We start from the raw sequence: 25,957 nt of genomic DNA on the forward strand, positions 1-25,957 counted from the left end.
ATCATGCTGACCAATATTGTCTCATTGTTTCCTTGTACTCCCGCATCTGTTGTCCCATCTGATATTTCAACTTTAAGTTCTCTGGGGCAGAAAAAGTCTTTTTGTTCTGTGTTTGTACAGCACCTAACACAGGGCACCCGGTCGATAACTAGGGCTCTGAGACATTATGGCAGAGGTTCCCAAACTTTTTTTGATGAAGTATTTCCTGCTGAGACCCCAGACAGCATGGAAGATGCCATTTTGCAGAGCAAAACTGTACCCTTCATGCAGTGTGACCACTTATGCATGCCATTGTGCAGAGTAAAATGGCGCCTTCTGAACATCAAGTGCTCGTATACACCATATGTGGGGGTCAAGCTGTTCAAAGCAAAATGGTGCCCTCCGCACTTTTGGGGTTGCAATCAAACAGTTTGGGAACCACTGCGATACAGTAATAAAAAGTAATTAGTGTTCCTTCTCTTGAACATGTTGCAATGGAACACTGACAAGAAAAATCCCAGGACAACAATTCAGAGGTGGAGAGATCACCACAGGACTCAGAGAAGAGTGTCTGAATGAAGAGATTTGAATGAATTGGGGAAAAGGAGAAAGAGCACTTGACTAACATGAAGGGGAAGACTGTCCCAAGCAAAGGGGCAGCATGAAAAATGTACTAAGCTAAGAGTCTGAGAAAAGAAGGATATAGCAGCAAGGACAACAAAGAATCCATATAAGCATAGGAGGGATCAGAGCAAAGACAGACAGTGATGAGATTATAGAGGGCCTTAAAAGGGGAGGGGAGAAGGATCTTGAATGTGATACCGAAAAAGGACAAACCAGTGAAGAGGAGAAATGAGCAGTTTAATTTTGGACAGAATGAGTGAGACGGTGATGGGACCATCCAGTAGGTTACTGGAACTGCAAGACTTTGCAGAGGAGCTGAGATTAGAAAATACACAGCTTTCTTAAGAGGTAGATTTTGGAGAAGTGGAAAGGATGAATTGAGGAGAGGCGAGCAGGAGCAGACAGTGTGCTCATGACCTAACAAATAATTAGCTGCTAGTTTAAGCTTACAAATCTCATTGTTGGGCTGAGTTTTCATCTCAAAGGATTAAATGCATCAACATACTGCGTCACAGAGACCCCTTGGCAAACATTTCTTTGTTCTTTGCAAACATTTCACCTTAGACCTGACAAACTCACTACACCATATACCTTACAGGATATTTTTCCATAAAGAATAACAGGTAAGACGTATCTACACCTCAGCACAGCCCAAGAAAGTGCTACTGATATGGCTCCACTGAGCACATGAAAATACAAACCCCAATCAGCCCAGGTTAATGCAGCTACCTTAGACTTAGGACCCACAGAGGTGTCTGAGGGGACCCTAATGAATTTTGCAAGGTCTGACACATTGGTGGCTGAGATAGAAAGTGAATGGCAAGGTATGCCTAAGCTGGAGGGACACTGGTACCCAGGTGTCTCTGGTCAGAAAAGAGTGTTACAGAAGCTGACATGCTCCCAGATGAAAATGTAAAAATCCTTCCACTGGGAAAATCTGAAACTAATGTACTTAGCTCAAGCAGAGTTGGAGTCAGAAGGTTTAAACGTTACTTTAAAATAAAACAATGTTGAGAGAAGGGAGACCTCTCAATATTTATACAGGCAGGATAGGTGTCCGATATTCTTTAATTAAAAAAAAAATACATTACTGGCTCTCTAGTCATTCTGGCTTCTTCACCTGAAATTCTGTTATTAGATTCTTCCATCATGTTCATCATTGTGGGCTATGTGTACCCATAAGGTAATAGAACCCCTACCATGCTGCATGTCTGGGGACTAACGAATAGGCTCAAAACAGGGAGCTGCAGAGAGAGAAAGGAAGAGGAGTTCATTTACGAGAACTCTGTTCCCCACAGAAACCACCCTTCCACTTTACCTTTTATTGATGTAATGCACCAAGCCACTTTTCTTCAGACTTGATTAGTCTGCTGAGACTCAAGGCTGCCAGTACACAGTGTTGGACTGAATCGTATGTGGCAATTATACCCACCAAATAACACCAAAGAAATACACACATACAATATTTGTAATTTACCCACAATTCCTTCACAACGAATACATAAAAGGCATACGGGGGTTGTTGTTTTTTGTTATAAGCAAAAACTACACACACAAGAAGACATATAAAAAATAAAGTTTACCACGGATCCAAGGCTGAAAAAGGACAATAAAGACTATACATAGTATTTCTAATTTTGGGGTTAATTTTTTTTAATCAGAAAAATAGCTTGGAAAACAAAAAGACATTACTTACTTTATTAGAACTCCCAGCTTTAATTCCAATTGGTACTTTACTCTAAAATAAAAAGACAAATTACTATCTTTATGCACTGTTCACAAAAATGATTATGCCACAATGCTTGTAAGATTGATAGCTAATAAAGCTGTTAACTGTTTCCTGCAAGTTGACACCTTTTAATTCCTTGCTGAGGTGATTCCTAGTTCTCTCAACTTACGCTACTCCTACCCAAGATAAGAGCAGTCGGCTCCTTCTAGGTTGAAAACTTATTTCAATTTCTTTTAATTATTTGAAACTTATTTTTGCCTGATAAAAGCAATAGCTAATACTTTGGATACCCATCATTCAATTTTATCACTAATGGATACTATTATTAAAAAGTATTTCAGTTTTATTACCCTGAACAAAAGTAGCAATAACTAAAGTTTATTATGGCCAATTTTTTTTAACCAATTTAAGATTTCACTAGCAGATATTAAACATTAGAGACTAGAATGGTGTGTAAATACACACATTTGTCTAATAAAGCTCATCCCTACTATTTAAAGTAGTTCTGCAAAGTCTACAAAAATCTGCAAGAAATATTTGTCTCTAACCAATATGAACACAATACCTCAATTTCATCTGCCAAAACTGATTTTTTATGGCAAGTCTGGGGAAGATTAGCTTTCAACTGACAAAGTAAGACCTTCAACTCAACAGTCTAGGAGGAACTGAAGTTTATCGTGTGTATATTCCAAAAGCATAAGTTACATATACACACTGTATGCCTGTCCTAAGAACCCCTGAAAATGTCAATTACTATAGATTTTACTCCCACACGTGTCATGAAACTTCATTAATCAATGTTTATAGAATGCTTTGGTATCTGGATGAAGGGAGCTACATAAATGCAAACTATTCTGACCATCCAAATTGAGGAATAATTGACCCACATTTTCAAATCGAGTTGGGCTCCTAGTTACACACCTAAACAAAGTGGCCAAATTTTCAAAAGCGCTTAGAACCCAGAAGCTCCTTCAGAGAGTACTGAGGCTGTTCATGACATTTGCTTTGGGGTGGGAAGGATAGAATGGCTGAAGATTAGAAACACGAGAAAAAGGTATAATTAAAAAAAAATTGCATGTTCAGGTTTACTCTACAATTTTTGCTACATTCTAGAATGTTCTCCAAAATTCTAAGCTTTAATTTAAAAAATACTCCTTTATCTTTTACAGTTGTAAAGATATGTTGTCAGTGTAAACAGATGTGCCGCTGTACCTATTAAAGTGGCATTACCAGAAGGTGGCCAGTCAAACAATGGACCAAGTTTATATGCATTCAGCTCTGATTATTCAGTGGGAGCTGTGTGCTTGGTTCTGTAGATGTAACAGACCGATAGAGACAGAGATGAGAACTTATCCTGCCATCAGTGAGGTGCGCATTTAAGAGCTTAAGTGGGAGATAAATTAAGTGTTAAAATAAAGTATAGCATAAAACCCCAACAAGAATTGTTAAGTGTGCTCAGTTGATTCAGAAAATGCAAGAGTTAAAATGTTTCAAAAAACAACATTAACTTGGCAATGTTGCACATATGTTGAATTGTCTATTCCCTTTTTCCTGGTTAAACCAATAGTTATATATATATAACTGCTTACCATGTAAAATCTGTACCATAAGATGAGCAATGAAGCCTAGTTAAAAGTCACAGAAGTTACACAGATCTATTTACTTCACATCACCTTCTGCTAAATACAGAATATAGTTCACAGTGGACAGTATAGTCCACTGGAGAGAACAAAGAAATGGGAGCCAGGAGACCTGGATTATTTTCCTGATTGTGCAAACAACTCACTGTGACTTAAGTCAAGCCACTTGAATGATCTCTACCTCAGTTTCCCTGTCTATAAAATGGGGATGTTTACCCACCCTTATGAAATCCTTGTGATTTCCGGAATAGGAGCATAATAAAAATTGTAATAAAATATGAAGTATGAAACTGTTATGTATCTACATACAGTAGAGACTGAGCCATTTTTGTACAAGTAGAGACATTATAAGGTAGTGCACCAATAACTTAAAAGAATTATGAATTCCAATCCAGCTTAACTATTTTAGAACAACCCACAGTGTTTTTAACTATCATCTGTTGGAAAAGGGAAAATGCACACTATCAGACGTTTAAAACAAAAACTGAAACATTTTAACAGTTACATCAACTTGATCACACTTCTCTATGAACATTTTTAATCAACTACTGTTAAAAGTAAAACCACAAGATTACTATAATTAAAAAATTGTTTAATTTGCACATCTGACAGTGCTTTACATATAGTCAATTTCACTTTTCACTAATGACGTTGGTCATGAAATAAGACTATCATGGAGGGGAATAATGACTTAAAAGGAGAGGAATTAACTGAACTATGTGTGTTCAAGCTATTCAAACTGAGAAGTCTGGTGTTAGCAGTAGTTCCTAAATCTGCTACAGCACAGGTATAAATTTAAAAAAATAAAATGAAAAATAAAAATAAAGAGGATCTGCATGGGAGATGCAGAGATCGTTTAAACCAGGAGATAACCATAGAAGAAACTGGTCTGGCTATGTGAGAGAATAATGATTTCTTGTTTTACTTTGATCCATACCTCAGGACAAGGCTCTACGTGACAATCTCTGATAGAACAATGGCCATCATCAGCCCAGAATGGACATGGTCTCTTAAGATTAACCTAAAAAAAAAAATAAAAATAAAGGCAGAAACAGAAATATGCTATTAGCAAATTGATTTAGAGCTACTCCAAAGTCTAGCAAATTCGAACAGCATAGTCTTCCCGTTGAAGGATGGGGAGCAAGGAATCATTAATGATTTGACAGTCTACATTTTTTTTAAGTTAAACAATCCTCCCACTTTCAGTATTTACTTCTTGTGAAGAGAATCAATAAACTCTTCCACCAAGATTGACTTCAACCCAAGTTGTTAGAATACTCCAGAGACCTCACAAATTAATTTTGTCTATGTACACAGATAGATATCTTGTATCAATAACTGATCTCCTGAAAATTAAGGCTGAATTAGGTGTTTTGTTTTTTTTTTTTTTTGGGGGGGGGGTTACATTCATTTCGAGGAAACAAGAATAGCAGAATACTAATGCTCTCTTAACCACAGAGCTGATGTACTCAATTATATTTGGATATACTGAAAGACTTACCAAAGTACAGTATCTTACTTTGTTGGTTACACTTCTAAAACCACATGCAATAGTCTTAGTGTAAGTAGAAGCAGTGAAGAAGGACCAAATGGTGACCTAAATGGTGAACACCAATGGCATTTTCTGACTGAGACTGCTATCTGTCATCAAACAGCACAATAATAAAACAATGCAGTACAAATTCGGCTGTGGAGATAAGCTAAAGAGAGATTCTGAATTGTTCATCTCTGATCTTTTAAAATTATACTTTAACAATTCAGGTTACAAAAAAAACCAAAAACACTGTTTTCCTTCCTTTGAATTAGCCTTAACAACCAAAAAAAAACAAACCTCAACACACCGATTGAGATTCAAAAGCATCCTCTTGCCCTATGCTTACCTCACACAGCAAAGTCTTTTGTCTTCAACCCCCAGAACTTGCCTGCACTGAGAAATTTAGCAGCGTAATTATACCAGTATAATTATGCCAGTAAATTTCTCCTTTTAGACAAGCCCCCAGAAAATGAGATATTTGAAATCCAATATTATTTCAATTGAAAAATAAATCAGAAAGCATACTAGTCTTTGTACTTGGTTGCCAAAGCATTTGCAGCTAAAATATGGCAGACTTCTGAGTTAAAAACAGTGATCATTTAAACTCTTTCATGCCTAAGGTGTATATACTTTTTAAGACCTCATTTTGTTGTTCTTTTTAATGTGGCCCGTACAAAATGTTCCCTCAGTTAATACACACCACACTAAAGGGTACTCAATGGATCAGGATATTATTTAGATTCAGTGTTGTCCAACTTGAACATCTTGCCAAGAGGTAGCTAAGTACCACTTTGAAACTGGTAAGAGTAAGGGACTTAATCATGCTATCAAATATGCAGGCTACAAATCTTGTTCAAAAAATCAGGTACTTTGTTCGAATGCAGCAAAACTGATCCAGTTATGCAAGATAGCATTCGCCCTAAAAAAATTTAATACTAAATTTACAGCAAAAACCTTTGAAACAGATTTGTAAGTAAGAATTATATATAAGTAATTTAACAATTATATGCAGACTTTAAAGGAGATTTTAAACCAGAAACCAAACCCAAGTAGTTTGTTTTATGGAAATATAATCAAGAAGAAGAAGAAGAATTTCCTATACAGCACTCACAGCAGATCTCAAAGCACTTCACAATCTAATCCTATAAAACAACTTGAAACTATAAAATTTAGAACAAAAACAATAAAATCTTAACTATGAACAAGAATAAAAAAGAGTTTTTCTACACATTTTGGAAAATGCATCACCAAGGACAAGAGAGTATAGCAGAAGTACGACTCAGACCATGCAGTGGTGAGAAGGAACTGTAGACATTGGTGGCCTGCCCCACCATTTATCGCCTCAGGGGAAACCATGAGGCAATGCAAGAATGCATGCGCGGACCGCTGAACAGTATTACTTTCAAAAGCTCCAGCTTCGGACGCATGGCACATGTGCATAACCCTCAGTAGAATACAACTGGAACCATCCAAAGAAGGTTAAGTGACTTGTCCATTGTCACATAGGAAGTTTGCACAGAAGAAAGGAACTGATCCTGGATCTCCCAAGTACTAGCCTAGGTTACGAGTACAGAGAAAACACAGATACCACAAGTACACAATTCCTATAGTTTATAGCATCAGAAACCTTTGACAAATTTTATTTTGGGAAAGTCTTGGATAGTTTACATCAGAAAATATTTACTTCCTCCATCTCTTTACCTTATTATATCATGGGTAGCACCCACAATAGGTAAGGTGAAGTTCTAATATCCATTTTCACCACTATTACCCTTTAAGTGCCCATAATTTTCTCAAGTTAATTTGGAACTAAAATTTTCAATGCTTGTTTATAGCATAATGGTGAAATATTCTGTAAAGTCTAAGCAAACCATTCAGCCCTTTTTCAATCATCAAAACATTTAGGAACAAGCTACCTCACATATTTTCCCCCTTGTTTTCAAACAGAAGTACCGACTCTTGCATAACTCAAATATGCTTAAGCTAGAAACTCCATCCAGAAATTTTGAAGTTACAAGCACTTAAAGTCAATTTCATGCATATGGCAGAACCAGAACAGCCACTCAAACTGAATTTCTTAACTTCTGAGTACTCATTTTCTCAAGCTTAATGATACATTAGTGGTAGATTTTGTATTTAAGAAGTACATATACACACACACAGAATAAGTTCAGAATTAAGACTGCATTTCAGTCTCTTTGCCGGTAACACACTTTCACAGGTCACACATATACAAGGAGGTAGAGTTACATAATGCCAGTACAATGGTATAAAAATTGTATATAGTATGTCAATACACCTGTATTAATCTGATACTTTAAAATGAAATTTTTAATGCACCACATTTATTCATTTCTAAAATAATTTTTGCCCAGTAGTGTTTCACTGCCTGGAGATAGCATATAAAATCTTATGTCCAATCAATTTTATACAAAATACTTGTATGTAACAAAACATAATTTCAGATTCCAAGCAGAAGGATTAGGGAGGACAACAGAATTATATAAATCTCCATGAATAGCAACAAGTACTAGAAGGAGTCTTCTATTCTCTAAAAAAGGCTTAATAATATAGCTCAAAAGTATTTCTTTCTTTCCCTGTAGGAAAGGCAAACAAACACAGTGTTTCAATTAATGTTCTTTAATAAAGCAAACAGCATCTCCTACTCAAAGAGAAGAAACAAATCTGTCACTTACACTTACAGTACATTTTTTCTTATTTTTATTACAAATGAGGAGTAAGATATCCCTTAATTATGAATACCACCACCCCCCCCCAAAAAAGCAGAAGCTCAGAAGCCAGTCTGTTACAAACAGGCCAAATCTTGATTAGTTACACAATGTTGAGTCCGAGTGATGACGTTTAGTAATACAATTTGTATTTATGCGCCACTTTTTATTGGAGGATCCCAAAGTGTTTTACAGAAGTTGATAAATTATCCCAATTTTACAGATGGGGAAACTAGGAAACAAACAGTATGTGACTTACCCAAAGTCACACAATGAAACAGTGCCAGAGTTGGGAACAGAACTGAGCGCTCAACATCAAATCCCTTGTTTTAACTACTAGACTACTGCTTCCCCTGTTCTCTAAAAGAAAGCTGAGAAATCTACTACACATAGCACCAGCAGGTTTTCTGACTAGTAACTAAGTTCATACAGGCTAAAAATAAGAGAAACATTCTCTAGTCAGAACTGCTTTGCATGGCAAGAATCAATTGATGGAAGACATCAAGACCTTCTGAAATAGCAGCTCAGATGGAAAAAACAAAAATAATATTCAATCTGCCTTCCCTTAGCTAACTGCATTACAATGGAGGAAGTGCTTTAAATTCATCCATTTGGGGGGTGCTCAATTTATTTGGTTTTAAAGTAATTTTGCATTGAGATTTCTTTTTTGTTTTCTGTATTTTGGAGGAATTTATGACTTCTGCTGCAGTTGCAGAAGAAAAGTGGAATTCAGAACTCAGGAATTAATTGATCTGTTAGGCACAAAAGAAGGGGATGAGATTTTCAAAGTGTTTTGTTTTTAGCCATTTGTTATTTCTAAATCTCCACGTACATTACTAATTTAGCATAGAACTCTTAAAAATTGAATATTTGAAATTAATCCTGAAAGTTAAATCTCTTCTAGAATAATTCAGTTCTTGAATCTCATTAATTCATACTAGCTGGGAGACTCACAAGTCCTGCGTACAATGATTCAACGATTCTCCCCAATGATTTAGCACTGAGGAGCTGCACTAATGCGAAACTGAAAAAATTGCTAGTGTAGGCAAAACCATAGTAGATAAAAGTTTGTGATTTTAGTAAGAGAACAATCAGTGAGACTCAAGTATACTGCATCACAAAATTGCATGTTTTCTTATTCTGACAGATAGACTTTAATTTTTAATTATGTTATCACTTCATATTATATTAGCCAACATGCTGCAGCATTAAGTGTAGATGTAGCCAAACTATGATCCGTGGAGAGTTGTCTAGTCATACAATGCTGGCTCTCCTTGTTTCCAGTTGCTAACTGCATTAATAGGTAACTAAAAGATATTAAATACTGCCCTAAAATTACTCTTCCAGTTTAGCAATTGCTATAGTTAACACAGGGATATCATGTAACTATGAATGAAGAAAGGGCAGGTGGTCCACAAGACTACATAAAAGATGGGGTCCACACCACAAAAAATTCAAGAATCCTTACCTTAATAAGAGTTCAGTAATAAGCTCTCACTACAGAACTACTAGCAAATCTTTGAAAAGTAGAGCAAGACTGCTGACTGTTTTGTAATAACTTTAGTAGCAAAGTGAGAATTAGCAATGTTCTGTCCTGACCCCGGAAACAAATGATACTAACAGACAGAAATGCTAGCCCTGACTTGATATGCTGCTAAAACAAAGGCATCTGTAATGGGTACTCAGTGACATCAGATGCATCATGTATTTCTTTCACACTTTAAAAGTCACATTAAGTAATTTTTGTCTGGATTAAGTCAATTTGTTTTAAAAGCAATTTAGTTCACTCAAGTGCAACCCCTGAAGATGATTAGATGCTTTTGGTCATCATTATTCTCAACAAATTTTGGATTGGCCTAGTAAGCAGAAGATAGCTAACTTACATATATGCTTATATTTAATTTTCTTCCCCTTCAGCAGTGTTATAGTCTATGCTTTGTTACTTCTTTGATCAGCTGCAAATTACAACATTGCTAGCAGTTAGCCTTAAATGCAGGACTTCAAAAAGATGTTAGCAACCACAAGATTGCCTGGAGTCTACCAGTCTTAAAAGGAAATAAGATTAGACATTAAACATTTTTCCCTCCACAATACATAAAGGAGGTCAAAGCGTTATCCCACCCTGCCACTTCTATTGTGAAGAACTTTTCTTTTCTTCCTGCCTTAAAAAAAAGCACACAACAAACATTAGATATGTTGTTCTCATCTACCTTCTCTCTCGGCCCACAATCCCTTCCCAAAAAAAACTATGGACGAATGTAGAATTGCTGGATAACAAAAATACCAGACAAGTGAAATTTGAATAAGCGCACAAGTGATTTTTAGTCCAAGTGCTTAAAAACATTTAACTCAAATGCCTATGTAGCAATTGTGGGAAAAGATGTGTTTGTTAAAGATTCAGTACCTCATTAATTGAAGGCTAAAAAAGCTCCCATTCCATTTCCAATAAATTCTGCAACAAAATCAAGGAAGACCAGATGACATTCCTGATATTAAGTTCAGGCCTTCTGTTACATCATAGGTTTCAGAGTAACAGCCATGTTAGTCTGTATTCGCAGAAAGAAAAGGAGTACTTGTGGCACCTTAGAGACTAACGAATTTATTTGAGCATGAGCTTTCGTGAGCTACAGCTCACTTCATCAGATGCATACCGTGGAAACTGCAGCAGACTCTATATATACACAGAGAATATGAAACAATACCTCCTCCCACCCCACTGTCCTGCTGGTAATAGCTTATCTAAAAGCCATTTCCAGCACAAATCCAGGTTTTCTCACCCTCCATCATAAAGAACATCATAAAGAACCAAAATGACACAAGCTAACTTTTTTTTTTATTATTATTATTAAAGCAGATTACCTTTAAGGAATCATAGACACATCTTTTTCTTTGACAATCTATCTAGGCTGCTTGGCTTTTCCACAGCATTTCTTTCTCACAACTTCCAGTCTCTCCCCCGCTCCCCCACATAACACCTAGGATACATCTACACTGCAATAAAAAACCCACACCGTTGAACCTCAGAATCAGGGTCAACAGACTCAGACTCACAGGGCTCAGACTGTGGGGCTAATAATTTCAACAGATATGTTTGGTTTTGGGCTGAAGCCCAGTCTCTGAGACTCTCCTCCCAAACAGGGTCTTAGAGCCTGGGTCCAGCCTGAGCATCTACACTGCATTTTTCAGCCCTACAGCCTGAGCCCTGCAAACCCAAATCAGCTGGTCTGGGCCAGTGCTGCAGTGTAGACGTACCCCTACTGGCATTCTGAGGTCAGGTCAGGGGCTAAAAGTTAAGATACAAACTACTGAAGATCAAAAATATTTCCCTAGCAAAATGGCTAGATTAGTACCTGTTAAAACTGCAGATTTTAAAACCAATTATTTCTGCAGCAGAACCTCAGTGGCAAGAACCAAAAAATTCAAAATCAGTTTCTCTAGCCATTACCTATGATGTGGCTAACCATATTATGAAAAAAAGATGTATCAAGATGTGATGTTTGATTTGTAGTGCACATGAGATGTGGAACCCTGAATTCTTACTATATATAATGATCCTCACTCCTCCCCTCCAATCACCCTTCTTCCATTATCCTAGCAGCCTGCGGGAGGGTGGGAGAGAGAATGGGAAAGGGGAATGGGAAATCAAACCTCTGGACCAAAAAAGTGAAATCTCTTACTACATCCTTGAGGGACAAACCGTTCTCTGTCACTTAAACCATCTATTCCCTGACTGGGATGTTCTGACGTGAAACTGAATGTGAAAAACAACCTCCCATTTCCACTGCCTTGTGAATATTTCAAATTGCAGTAGGGCACAGTTGACATTTTGAAGACTGGTAATTCTGTATATGCTATTGCGACTCTTCTCAAAGTACAGCATGAAGTTTACTTCTTGAAAAGAGCAGGAGGAGAAATTTAGCAGAATAGTGACCTGCACGAGCAAGGTATCATTTCTTCTGCTCTAATGTAGTAGTATTTGTGAGGAAAACAAACAGTTTCATCTTCAGATTCAATTTGGATGTACAGTATACTCTCGCTTAATCAAAACTCCTACCCGAATCCCTTCCTTGTCACCCAGCATGAGATACATGGTGCAGAGGCCATGGGAAGAGATTCAGGCATTGAGGAGGTTTAGCTAATAAAGCAGACAGCTCCGGCCAGGACTGTAAGGAGGACAACGATGACAAGTGGAGGCTACCTCGATGCTGAATGGCTCCTGCAGTAGTGCACGGAGTCCTCTACAGCCCCACTATCATGGAAGTGAGCAGTGCAGAACAGAGACCCCTGGCTAGGATTACAAGGAGGAGTATGACGAGGCCCTGGATGTGAAGGAGGCCTCCCCACTACTGAACGACTCCTGCCATCTCCATTATAGGAACTTCTGATTCTATGAATAAAATCTATGTCCTCCATGCTACTCAGATAATTGCACTGTACTCCTTTGGTACACTCAGGAGTGTTAAGTTCAGGTCTATCAGATCAAGAATTCATTCCTCAGCAAAGAACAAGACGTGCAGTGCAGAGAATACAAATTTATTTTCTTTTCAATAACTCACTTGGGAGACTTAAAAAAAAAAGTAAATTACAGCTATATTTTCTAGTCATGTGAACTACAACTGTGACCAAGTTGTACTTAGCCCTGGTCTACACTAGGAGTTTAGGTCGAATTTAGCAGCATTAAATCGATGTAAACCTACACCCGTCCACACGATGAAGCCCTTTTTTTCGACTTAAAGGGCTCTTAAAATTGATTTCCTTAATCCACCTCTGACAAGCGGATTAGCGCTTAAATCGGCCTTGCTGGGTTGAATTTGGGGTACTGGGACACAATTAGATGGTATTGGCCGCCGGGAGCTATCCCAGAGTGCTCTATTTTGAGCGCTCTGGACAGCACTCTCAACTTAGATGGACTGGCCAGGTAGACAGGAAAAGGCCCGAGAACTTTTGAATTTCAATTTCCTGTTTGCATGGTCACCTGCAGCTTGCCACGCTGGCCAGAGCTCATCAGCAGAGGTGACCATGCAGAGCTCATCAGCAGAGGTGACCATGATGGAGTCCCAGAATCACAAAAGAGCTCCAGCATGGAGCAAACAGGAGGTACGGGATCTGATCGCTGTATGGGGAGAGGAATCCGTGCTATCAGAACTCTGTTCCAGTTTTCAAAATGCCAAAACATTTGTCAAAATCTCCCAGGGCGTAAAGGACAGAGGCCATAACAGGGACACGAAGCAATGCTGCATGAAACTTAAGGAGCTGAGGCAAGCCTACCAGAAAACCAGAGAGGCAAACGGCTGCTCTGGGTCAGAGCCCCAAACATGCTGCTTCTATGATGAGCTGCGTGCCATTTTAGGGGGTTCAGCCACCACTACCCCAGCCGTGTTGTTTGACTCCTTCAATGGAGATGGAGGCAACACAGAAGCAGGTTTTGGGGACGAGGAAGATGATGCTGAAGTTGTAGATAGCTCACAGCAAGCAAGCGGAGAAACCAGTTTTCCCGACAGCCAGGAACTGTTTCTCACCCCCCGGACTCACCCAAGGCTGCCTCCCGGACCCGCCAGGCGGAGAAGGGACCTCTGGTGAGTGTACCTTTTAAAATACTATAGATGGTTTAAAAGCAAGCATGTTTAATGATTAATTTGCCCTGGCATTTGCAGCTCTCCAGGATGTACTCCCAAAGCCTTTGCAAAAGGTTTCTGGGGAGGGCAGCCTTACTCTAACCACCATGGTAGGACACTTTACCACACCAGGCCAGTAGCACGTACTCGGGAATCATTGTAGAACAAAGCATTGCAGTGTATGTTTGCTGGCATTCAAACAACATCCGTTCTTTATCTCTCTGTGTTATCCTCAGAAGAGTGATATCATTCATGGTCACCTGGTTGAAATAGGGTGCTTTTCTTAAGGGGACATGCAGAGGTGCCCGTTCCTGCTGGGCTGTTTGCCTGTGGCTGAACAGAAATGTTCCCCGCTGTTAGCCGGGGGTGTGTGTGTGTGTGTGTGTGTGTGTGTGTGTGTGTGTGTGTGTGTGAGGGGCTAGCCACGTGGTGGGGGGAGGCAAAATGCGACCTTGGAACGAAAGCACATGTGCTGTGTATGTAATGTTAACAACAAGGTTTATCGTGAAAGAGTGTAGCCATTGTTCTAGAAAATGTGTCTTTTTAAATACCACTGCCTCTTTTTTTTTCCTCCACCAGCTGCATGTGTTTCAATGATCACAGGATCTTCTCCTACCCAGAGGCTAGTGAAGATTAGAAGGCGAAAAAAACGCACTCGTGATGAAACGTTCTCTGAGCTCATGGTGTCCTCCCACACTGACATAGCACAGACGACTGCGTGGAGACAGACAATGTCAGAGTGCAGGAAAGCACAATACGACCGTCAGGAGAGGTGGCGGGCTGAAGAAAGGGCTGAAGCTCAAATGTGGTGTCAGCGTGATGAGAGGAGGCAGAATTCAATGCTGAGGCTGCTAGAGGATCAAACCAATACGCTCCAGCGTATGGTTGAGCTGCAGGAAAGGCAGCAGGAGCACAGACTGCCGCTACAGCCCCTGTGTAACCAACCACCCTCCTCCCCAAGTCCCATAGCCTCTCACCCAGATGCCCAAGAACGCGGTGGGGGGGCCTCCGGCCACCCGGCCACTCCACCCCAGAGGACTGCCCAAGCAACAGAAGGCTGGCATTCAATAAGTTTTAAACTTTTAAAGTGCTGTGTGGCCTTGTCCTTCCCTCCTCCACCACCCCTCCTGGTGCTTCTCTCCTCCACCACCCCTCCTGGGCTACCTTGGTAGTTATCCCCCTATTTGTGTGATGAATGAATAAAGAATGCATGAATGTGAAGCAACAATGACTTTATTGCCTCTGACAGTGGTGATCGAAGGGAGAAGAGGAGGGTGGTTAGCTTAGAGGGAAGTAGAGTGAACCAAGGGGCGGTGGGTTTCATCATGGAGAAACAAACAGAACTTCCACACCATAGCCTGTCCAGTCATAAAACTGGTTTTCAAAGCTTCTCTGATGCGCACCGCGCCCTCCTGTGCTCCTCTAACCACCCTGGTGTCTGGCTGTGCGAAACAAGCAGCCAGGCAATCTGCCTCAACCTCCCACCCCGCCATAAACGTCTCCCCCTTACTCTCACAGATATTATGGAGCGCACAAGACAAGGTCTATTTCTTGTTTTGAGCCACTTCATCTATCTTTATACATCTTGCTGGCAGCAGACTGTGCAGTACGACCGCTAGCCGTCATCATCTCCTGGGTGCTCGGCAGAAGACGGTGCAGTATGACGACTAGCCATCATCTTCTGCTGGCTAGAGGTTAAAAGACAGTGCACTGCCGGTAGGACTGAAATTGCCACGAGACGAAACTTAAAAGGGAAATGACCTGGCTGAGTCACTCCCATGTTTGCCCAGGCGCCCGATTAAAAGAGCACCCAGGACTACATCAATGATGGCTACCAGTCATACTGCACTGTCTGCTGCCAAAAAGCAATTAACTGCTGCTGTGTAGCAATGCAGTACCACATCGGCCAGAACCCAGGAGACATACAGTGATGGTTAGCTGAGCGGGCTCCATGCTTGCCGTGATATGGCATCTGCACAGGTAACTCAAGAAAAAAGGCACAGAACAATTGTCTGCCCTTGCTTTCACAGAGGGAGGGAGGGAGGGAACGGGGGCCTGACAATATGTACCCAGAACCACCCGCAACAATGTTTTACCCCATCAGGTACTGGGATTTCTACCCAGAATTCAGATGGGCGGCGGAGACTGCGGGAACTGTGGGATAGCCACCCACAGTGCAATGCTCCGGAAGTTGACGATTGCCTCGGTACTGTGGACACACTCCGCCGACTAAATGCACTTAGAGCAAAAACCTGGATTTGTGCTGGAAATGGCCCAACCTGATGATCACTTTAGATAAGCTATTACCAGCAGGACAGTGGGGTGGGAGGAGGTATTGTTTCATATTCTCTGTGTATATATAAAGTCTGCTGCAGTTTCCACGGTATGCATCCGATGAAGTGAGCTGTAGCTCACGAAAGCTCATGCTCAAATAAATTGGTTAGTCTCTAAGGTGCCACAAGTACTCCTTTTCTTTTTGTGAATACAGACTAACACGGCTGTTACTCTGAAACAATCAACTGTATAAAACCGCTTTCTACAAAACCGACTTCTATAAATTCGACCTAATTTCGTAGTGTAGACATACCCTTAGACAAGACCCCTTAAAACAAACAGAAGTTACCTAGCATTCTCCCTTTTAGTCTACTCCCTTCCTTTCTAAAAGCTTCAACCTTGAAGAATAATACACAAAGCTTCAGAATTTGGGATTCTAGTTAACTTTGTTGTATTTTCTTTTTCTAAGCATATTGATACCAAAGTGGAGGGAGAGAGAAACATAGTGCAAAATCCCTACCACAAAAACAAAGACAGGAATACAGAAAAGTATATAAAGACATGTTTTCTGTTCCTGATTTCCACAAAAAGGATCCAGTTACAAAAATCTCATTATTTCTCATGAGGAGTTATGGGCTAATAGTAGAATATTCTGATATGCTAATTCTCAAGAATATACAGGCATCAAATAGTTTACCAGGAGATCGCCCACATATAGTAGACCACTTTAGATGAAAGATTACTACAGAACCTTAAACTGCAGATTATTTCATAAAAACAAACTGGTGTAGAGATATTCCAAATTCCAAAATGAGACAAAGGCACTAGAATCCATTACATATTTAGTATGTGTGTTTGCAGAAGGGACAATGAAAATACAGGCATTATGCAATCACCCAAATTAACAAAATAGCCAAAAAGTATTTAGCAAGAAGTCTCATAACCATCCTTGCAGCCTCTAGCATTACAATCAGACTTACTGAATTCATCCCTAGTAAGCATTACTGGATATCTTGTCACAATTTCAGTATAAAATATGTAGTTGACTGGTCAGGAATCTATCACATACCAAACATTTAAATAATGGCTTGGGTTTCTACATTCCTTAATTGTTTTGGTGCTTTTTTCTAATTTATCAAAATATTCCAGTATAAAGTTGCTCATTCCTGTAACTCTTCCACTAAAAAGCTTCCTTGCAATACAGTCGTGCTTGCAGACCACTTGATGTAGGGAATCACTTGTCCATTGGATTACAATTTTAGTGATTTAGTGCTGTTTTAAACCCTGTATCAGTGGCAAATACCAGAGCTCAGACAGTATAATTTTCAATCAAAAAATTAAAGACTATCAAGTGACAAAAGGGAGTTTTGGGCTGCTAAGAAAGAAACTGAAAAGATTTCAGAAAAAAAAAAATGAAGATCAGACCGAGTTAGTCTATAGACCATCATATCCTGGATTTTCACTTAGCTATGTATAAAAGTGCCATTCTTACTGTACCTTGTAATATCTGAAGTAGTCTCGTTCTTGCAGTTTCTGTATTTTGGGGAAGATCTTGTAAGTATTGAAGTCATCAATGCTTTCTATATCACACAAGCAGTCATCCAACAGTCCGGAGAGCTACAAGAAACAAATATATTCTATTGCTTTACTGACCAAGATTCAAGGTAGTAAAAATTATTGTTAGATAAACAAATCAACCCCAACAAAAATTAGAGGATTTTTCTTAATTAAAGGTGGATGAGGAGTTAGATAATTGTATTACATTAATGCATCATTAGTTTTCATATGAGTTGGGTTAAATCCTTGCTGAAACCAGTCGATGTAAACAGCCACCCTCAATTTGTGCAACAGTTTAGCTCCTTTATGGAATCAGACAGCTGAAAAATAGTAGCTTACACTCAAAACAAAGGCATATGCAGGCAGAGAGATTTTGTTTTGTGTAGATGTGTGTGTCTGTGAAAGTAAGAAGGCAAGAGAGAGAGGCAGCAAGCAAACATTAGACATAGCCACAGAAGCACTGATAGTCTGGCCCTCAGTGAAAGTTATGCGAGTTTTTGGGCGGAGTGCTGTCTAAAAAGGGGCTTGAACCACTGAGCAAAGAAATTGTCTCCTGCCTTTTGAGTCTTGCTATGTTCAGAAAACAGGACTTTGTACATTCTTTGTAAATAAACAATAGTATCAAATGGTATCTGGCTGCGTGATCAATTTCTCCTCAAACAAAACTATAAGACCCTGAATTTTGGATAACTGCTACACTCAAAGGGGGTGACAATATCTTATCTTTACACTTGTTTACAATAGAAAACTAATTTCTGATGCCATGGACTGGCATCAGTCCACCTCCAGGTGCAATACTATTTGAATGTAGTAACTATGGAGATTAATGCTGTGGTCCTGCAATTTGTACTTCAATTGAGACTATCTCTGTGGAGCATGTTGCAGCCTGAAGGGCCTATATTTCCCAAACCAGGAGGATATATCATGTTAAGACATGATTTTATGAGATGCATAGTACTGTCACAGAAATTGTTTACAAACTTGTGAGATTGAGCCCCTAATGTACGTAAAAATCTTGTATTATCTTAACTTAAAATACTTCACTTCGAGTTTAAAATAAGTTCTGTTAACCCATTTCTAAAAGAGGCATACTTACATTATACTCTTTAAAGTATTTTGATACTTATCTACAGAATGTAGTAGGAAAAATATTAGAATAATAGACTGTTACATATATAACAATTCTAATAATAATGTAAGAGCAGCCACAGTGGGTCAAACTAATGGTCCATCTAGCCCACTATCCTGTCTCTGACAACAGACAGTGTCAGATGCTTCAGAGGGAATGAACAGAACAGGGCAATTTTGAGTGATACCTCCCAGGTTATCTAGTCCCAGCTTTTGGCATTTGGAGGTTTAGGGGTGCCTGGAATATGCAGTTGCATCCCTGACCATCTTGGGTAATGATTATGGATGGATCTATGCTCCATTAACTTATCTAATTCTTTTCTAAACTTAGTTATATTTTTGATCTTCACAATATCCTCCAGTTCTACAGACTGACTCTGCATTGTGTGAAGAAGTATTTCCTTATGTTTGTTTTAAACCTGCTGCCTATTAATTTCATCAGGTGATCTCTGGTTCTTGTGTTTTGTGAAGGGGTAAACAACACCTCCTTATTCAATTCCTCCACACCATTCATGATGTTAATAGACCTCTGTAGCATCACCCCTTAATCATCTCTTGTCTAAGCTCAACAGTCCCAGACTCTCTCTTCACACGGAAGCTGTTCCATACTCCTAAACATTTCTGTTGCCCTTCTCTGTACTTTTCCCAATTCTAATATCTTTTTGGGTGACCAGAACTGCATGCAGTATTCAAGGTGTGGGCATACCATGAATTTATATAGGAGCATTATCTATTTCTTTCAGAATGGTTCCTAACATTGTTAATTTTTTTGACATACACTGCACATTGAGAACTAAACATGATGATTCCAAGATCTCTTTCTTGAGTGGTAAACAGTTAATTTAGACCCCATCATTTTGTATGTATAGTTGGGATTATCTGCATTTACCAACACTGAATTTCATCTGCCATTTTGTCAGCCAGTCCCTCTGTTTTGTGAGATCACTTTGTAACTCTTCACAGTCTGCTTTGGACTTAACTATCTTGAGTAATTTTGTATCATTTGCAAATTTTGCAACTTCGCTGTTTACCCCCTTTTCTAAATCATTTATGAATATGTGGAACAGCCCTGGTCCCAGATCCTTGGTGGACCTGGCTATTTACCACTCTCCACTGTGAAACCTGACCATTTATTCTTACTCTTAATTTCCTATCCTTTAACCAATTACTGATCCATGAGAGAACCTTCCCTCTTCTCTCATGACTGCTTACTTTGCTTAAGAGCCTTTGGTGTAAGACCTTGTCAAAGGCTTTCTGAAAGTCCAAGCACACTATATCCACTGATCACTCTTCTTCACATGCTTGTTGACTACCTCAAATAACTTAATAGATTGGGGAGGCATGATTTCCCTTTACAAAAACAATGTTGACTCTTCTCCAACACATCATGTTTATGCATCTGATAATTCTGCTCTTTACTATAGTTTCAAACAATTAGCCTGGTACCTAAGTTAGGCTTACCAGCCTGTAACTGCCAGCATCACCTCTGGAATCTTTCTTAAAAATAGGCGTTATATTTGCTACTCTCCAGTCATCTGGTACAGGGGCTGATTTAATACACACATAGGATTTGATTCTGTAAATACCTATAGGACTAATCCCACTGACTCCCAGGTCGTGACTCAAGTAAGCGTAGCTACTCACATGAGTAAGTATTTGCAGTATCAGTGCCTAAAATTACAATTTAAAACCCTAAAAGCATTTTTAAATGCCTTTAATAAATTTAACCATACTTGTAGATCTTAGTCCATGGTCAACTATAGAAATGGCAATAGAACAATGTAACACATTACTGTTTTTCAGTAAAACCTACAGCTTGTGTTTTAGTCTTCCAAACACAAATTAAGAGTTATTCAGCAAGCAACAAAACACTGAAGATAAAAGATGGACCCTTCAGAAATGAGGGGAAAAAGACGACATCTGAGAAGTCCTGAGTCTAAAGACAAAACAATTTTTAAAAAAGACTACCAAAATTATCAGTGTTTACAACATAGTTCATATTGTTTCTTATCTATCTCCAATGATCTACTTTCAAAAATGAGAATTTTTTTTTATAAAATAGCAAAAAACCTCTTTGCAAGGTGTAATTTAAAATTAAACATTGTTGTAATTGTATTAAGATACTCTTTTAAGGTGTTTTAGTGGCCCATGTTATGAGTGAAGGCACAAGGCTCGAAGGTGATAACCCTCGTTCATGATAAAGCAGCACAACAGATTAAGGGTTTCAAGCTACTCATTAAATTTACAGAGCGGTTCTACTAGTGTGGATTACACACTCAGAGCTTTATCTTACTTCAAAGTACTCTATTATTCAGTAAATTAAATGCAACAGGTTTCTGCATCTTCTCTATTAGTTTTTGAATATTTGCATGGAAATAATTCTCTTTACTATGTTGCCAGAAAAAGAATTACATTTTAAAAGATCCTGTGTTAAAACATTAGAACAAATAATATTAAAAGCCTATTACTCTTCACTATTCATGCTGAGTTGTTGCGGGTTTTTTTGGTTGCATTTCACTGATCTCTGACAATGAAACTAGACTGGTTAGTTCACTTGATAGGTATAGGGCCAAATGCTGCCCTGGCATGAGTTATCACATCTCCAGTGATTTTAATGGAGTTGCATTAATGTATGCCACGACTTAATTTAGTCCATAGCATTTTTCTGCTTCTTATACAGTACTTTTACTTCCGATACCATAAGGAATTTGCACCTTTGGAGAAAGGGATTTAGACATATAACTGAAATTTAACAAACAATTTAATGAAAACATTTCTAGCGCTAATAGATTTGTAAAACTTTTTTTAAATAAGTCTATTTACAAAAATTACACCTACAACACCTCATTAAATATTCCACTTCTTACCTTGGAAAAGATGGCAATGTTCAGTTTTATATATAAAACTGAGGAAGGAGAAGAATGAGAAACATAACATAACAAGTCACTTAAATTAATGCTGATATTAATTTTTCAGTTACAACTGTTACATGCATACATGTTACAGGAAGCGGTAAATGGACCAACTAAATATAACCACAATGTATGCAATTCCCTCATCACTGTCTTACTAGCAACTATAAGATTCAAATTAATTACAAATTGAAAAATACTAGTGTATTACTTTTAATTTTATTTGTATCATATGGATCAAAAGTGACTACCCCACAATCTAGTTTCCAGGAACTGTATTAAAGTATTTTTCTACAGTGTCTGTTAAAATGATTGCTGTATATATGACATCCGATGTAACCTGTAAATGGTTAATTCTCTAACTTGTTTTCCAATATAAGTCAACCTTTTATAAAAGTTATGCTTAAACATGAGTTAAGTTCCAAGTTATATGCATTTAAAATATGGAGTTTGTAGAAACAACTAAATTTATTATCTTGTGAAACATACAAGCTCTGAATAGAATACATGAATGCAGTAACATTGTTAGCACATTTATACAGACAACCTTAAAGGTGTGCTCTCAGGTGGTTGTATTTTAATTGCTTAAACATATTTCCTCATTCGAAAACCAACCGGGACACCTTGTTTTGCTCCTCACAGTTTTACCACTTTGCTGCATACACAAAATGAGAGAGAGAAAAAAACTAGTAGTCAAAACACTGTAGAGAACCAGGGGGTAATAGATATGTAGAATTTGAACTGCAGCAAGAAAAGATGTTTAATATTTTATTACAAATATATACAGCTGTCAAGCGATTAAAAAAATTGTGATTAATCGTGCTATTAAACAGTAATAGAATACCATTTATTTAAATCTTTTTGGAAGATTTCTACGTTTTCAAATGTATTGACTTCAATTACAACACAGAATAAAAAGTGTACAGTGCTCACTTTATATTTATTATTACAAATATTTGTACTAAAAAATATATTTTTCAATTCACCTAATACGAGTACTATAGTGCACTCTATCATGAAAGTTGAACTTATGAATGTAGAATTATGTGCAAAAAGAACCCTGCATTCAAAAATAAAATAATGTAAAACTTTAGAGCCTACAAGTCCATTCAGTGCTACTTCTTGATCAGCCAATTGCTCAGACAAACAAGTTTGTTTACGTTTGCAGAAGATAATGCTGCCTGCTTCTTCTTTACAAAGTTACCTGAAAGTGAGAACAGGCCGCTCGCATGGCACTGTTGTAGCCGGCATCGGAAGATATTTAGATGCCACATGCACTAAAGATTCATATGTCCCTTCATGCTTCAACCACCATTCCAAAGGACATGCGTCCATGCTGATGACAGGTTCTGCTCGATAAAAATCCAAAGTAGTACGGACCGATGCATGTTCATTTTCATCATCTGAGAAAGATGCCACCAGCAGAAGGTTGATTTTCCTTTTTTGGTGATTTGGGTTCTGTAGTTTCCGCATCAGAGTTTTGCTCTTATAAGACTTCTGAAAGCATGCTCCACACTTTGTCCCTCTCCGATTTTAGAAGGCACTACAGATTCTTAAATCTTGTGTTGAGTGCTGTAGCTATCTTTAGAAATCTCACATTGGTATCTTCTTATTTTGTCAAATTTGCAGTGAAATGTTCTTAAAACGAACATGTACTGGGTCATCATCCGAGACTGCTATAACATGAAATATATGGCAGAATGAGGGTAAAACAGAGCAGGAGACATAAAATTTTCCACCAAGAAGTTCAATCACAAATTTAATTAATGCATTATTTTTTTAACGAGCGTTATCAGCATGGAAGCATGTCCTCTGGAACAATGGCTGAAGCATAAAGAGGCATAGGAATCTTTAGCGCATCTGGCACGTAAATATCTTGCAATGCCAGCTACAATAGTGCCATGCGAATACCTGTTCTCACTTTCAGGTGACATTGTAATTAAGAAGTGGGAAGCATTATTGCCCATAAATGTAAACAGACTTGTTTCTTTTAGTGATTGGCTGAATGAGAAGTAGGACTGAGTGGAGGTATAGGCTCTAAAGGTTTACATTGTACTCAAAAACAAAACAGTTATGTAACAAAAAAACCCTACATTTGTAAGTTTCACTTTCATGACGTACTACAGTACTCGTATGAGGGGAATTGAAAAATATTATTTCTTTTATTGTTTTACAATAAACATTAATATCTGTAATAAACATTAATATAATGTAAGCACTGTACACTTTGCATTCTGTGTTGTAATTGAAATTAATATATTTGAAAATGTAGTAAACATCCAAAAATATTTAATAAATTTCATTTGGTATTCTATTGTTTAACAGTGCAATTAATCGTGATTTTTAAAATTACAATTAATTTTTTTGAGTAAATCATATGAGTTAACTGTGATTAATCGACAGCCCTACAAATATATAAACCTTGATTTAAAAAACAATTGATATCCCTCCCAGTTTAAAGACTAAACAAACAGTGAAACTTGCATTAAGGTTTTTTAATGACAGCATTAAGGGCCACCAGCAAAAAACACACACAAAAAACAAAAAAACCCACCAACTCTGCTTTAAGGGCAATTTAACTTGGATATGGATTAATGTACCATTTATGTATCCCATGAAATTTCCAACACATTTTCATAGATTCATGGAGTTTAAGGCCAAAAGGAACCATGAGATCATCTACTCTGACCTCCTGTATATCACAGGCCATTAAGTTTCACCCAGTTACTCCTGTATTGAGCCCACTAACTCCTTTTTCACTAAAGCATAACTTTCAGAAAGGCATCCAGTGTTAACTGTAATTTGAGGACATCAAGAATTCACCATTTCTCTAGGTAGGCTTGTTCAAATGGTTAATCACTCTCACTTAAAAATGTGCACCTTACTTCCAAATTGAATTTGTCCAGCTTGAGTGTATTGTTTCACCTAAATAAAAGGAATCTATACTGGGCAAGTGATTTATTGACAGTCCCTTGGATGGACACTTACTGTAGGGCAGGTTTCAAGGTATGAAAACCTTAAAAATGTAAACATATATTTAAAACAACCAAAAGAGACAACATTTGGCTTGCTCTGTGTGTAAATGATTCCATAGGTTTTCCCTAATCTCTTTGGCCAAAGCTTCACCTGCCCTCCCACATCACAACTGCTATCTTAGATATGGTTGTTTCTGATGAATAAAAGTAAAAGACTCTCCACTTCCATAGTATTTTTGGCATATGACACTCAATTTCTCAGAACAATTCAAAAAGAAGGGTAAGCATTACTATCTCCATCTGTACAAGGGGGTAGCAGAGCTTAAGTTAGATGTCCAACATCACCGAAGAGCAGTCAAAGTAAAAGGAGACCTGAGTTCTGTTCCGAGCTCTAATTCCCAGATCTTTAAGTACTACCAATAGATCATACTATACCTCCCACTGACTTCCTAAAGAAGTCAGAATTCTGCTTAAAAATGAATAGCATGATACAACCCATATCTTGTGAAACACTCTGGGATTCAGAGTAACAGCCGTGTTAGTCTGTATTCGCAAAAAGAAAAGGAGTACTTGTGGCACCTTAGAGACTAACCAATTTATTTGAGCATGAGCTTTCGTGAGCTACAGCTCACTTCATCAGATGCATACCGCAGTTTCCATGGTATGCATCTGATGAAGTGAGCTGTAGCTCACGAAAGCTCATGCTCAAATAAATTGGTTAGTCTCTAAGGTGCCACAAGTACTCTGGGATTGTTTAGGATGAAATTTGTACATATGAATATAAAAGTACTGCTTCCTGAATTAAGGAACTCCTCTATTTAACGTCTGAATCTTTGTATAAAAATATTATTATACCCCATAACAGAGAACTTCTCTGTGCATTTCTCTTTTCCAAATTTCATATAATACCCCAATCATATACCCTTGGGGCACGGTTACAAGTCAGCCACATTAAACGTCTGCTCTGCTACTCTTAACAAATGAAACCAAAATAGCTCCCCACTGAAACCTCAGTGCATCTCACTCAGCAAGAGGCAGCGGAAAGAAATATAAAGTCGATACTGCTTGGTCCTGCAAACCGCTGAAAACGCGCAGTGCCCCCTCTTCGGATCCCCGGGGCACAGGGCAGCCAGCAGCACCAAACCCAGAGTCCACAAAGCTCATGGGATCCCTCGGGACAGAAACCGCTGCGCGCACACGTGAGCCGTTATCCAGCTGCGGTCTGGCCGAAGGAGGAAAGCCCGGAACTCCGGTCCTCCTT

The 25,957-nt window shown here is 38.4% G+C and overlaps 1 protein-coding gene across 2 annotated transcripts in view; it reads right to left on the bottom strand.

The window, feature by feature from the left end:
* ERO1B (endoplasmic reticulum oxidoreductase 1 beta) overlaps positions 1-25,957 on the bottom strand; it is a 59,030-nt gene that overhangs the window by 32,665 nt on the left and 408 nt on the right. For both annotated transcript variants that reach the window (XM_077813451.1, XM_077813450.1), the window contains exons 2-4: positions 17,622-17,741; positions 4,910-4,993; positions 2,300-2,341 (exon numbers count right to left, since the gene is read on the bottom strand). In XM_077813451.1, the coding sequence (XP_077669577.1) occupies positions 2,300-2,341; positions 4,910-4,993; positions 17,622-17,741 (246 nt within the window). The remainder of the gene's footprint in view (positions 1-2,299; positions 2,342-4,909; positions 4,994-17,621; positions 17,742-25,957) is intronic.

The sequence above is a fragment of the Eretmochelys imbricata genome, chromosome 3 (genome assembly GCF_965152235.1).
Source record: "Eretmochelys imbricata isolate rEreImb1 chromosome 3, rEreImb1.hap1, whole genome shotgun sequence".
In the NCBI taxonomy this organism is placed as follows: Eukaryota; Metazoa; Chordata; order Testudines; family Cheloniidae; genus Eretmochelys; species Eretmochelys imbricata.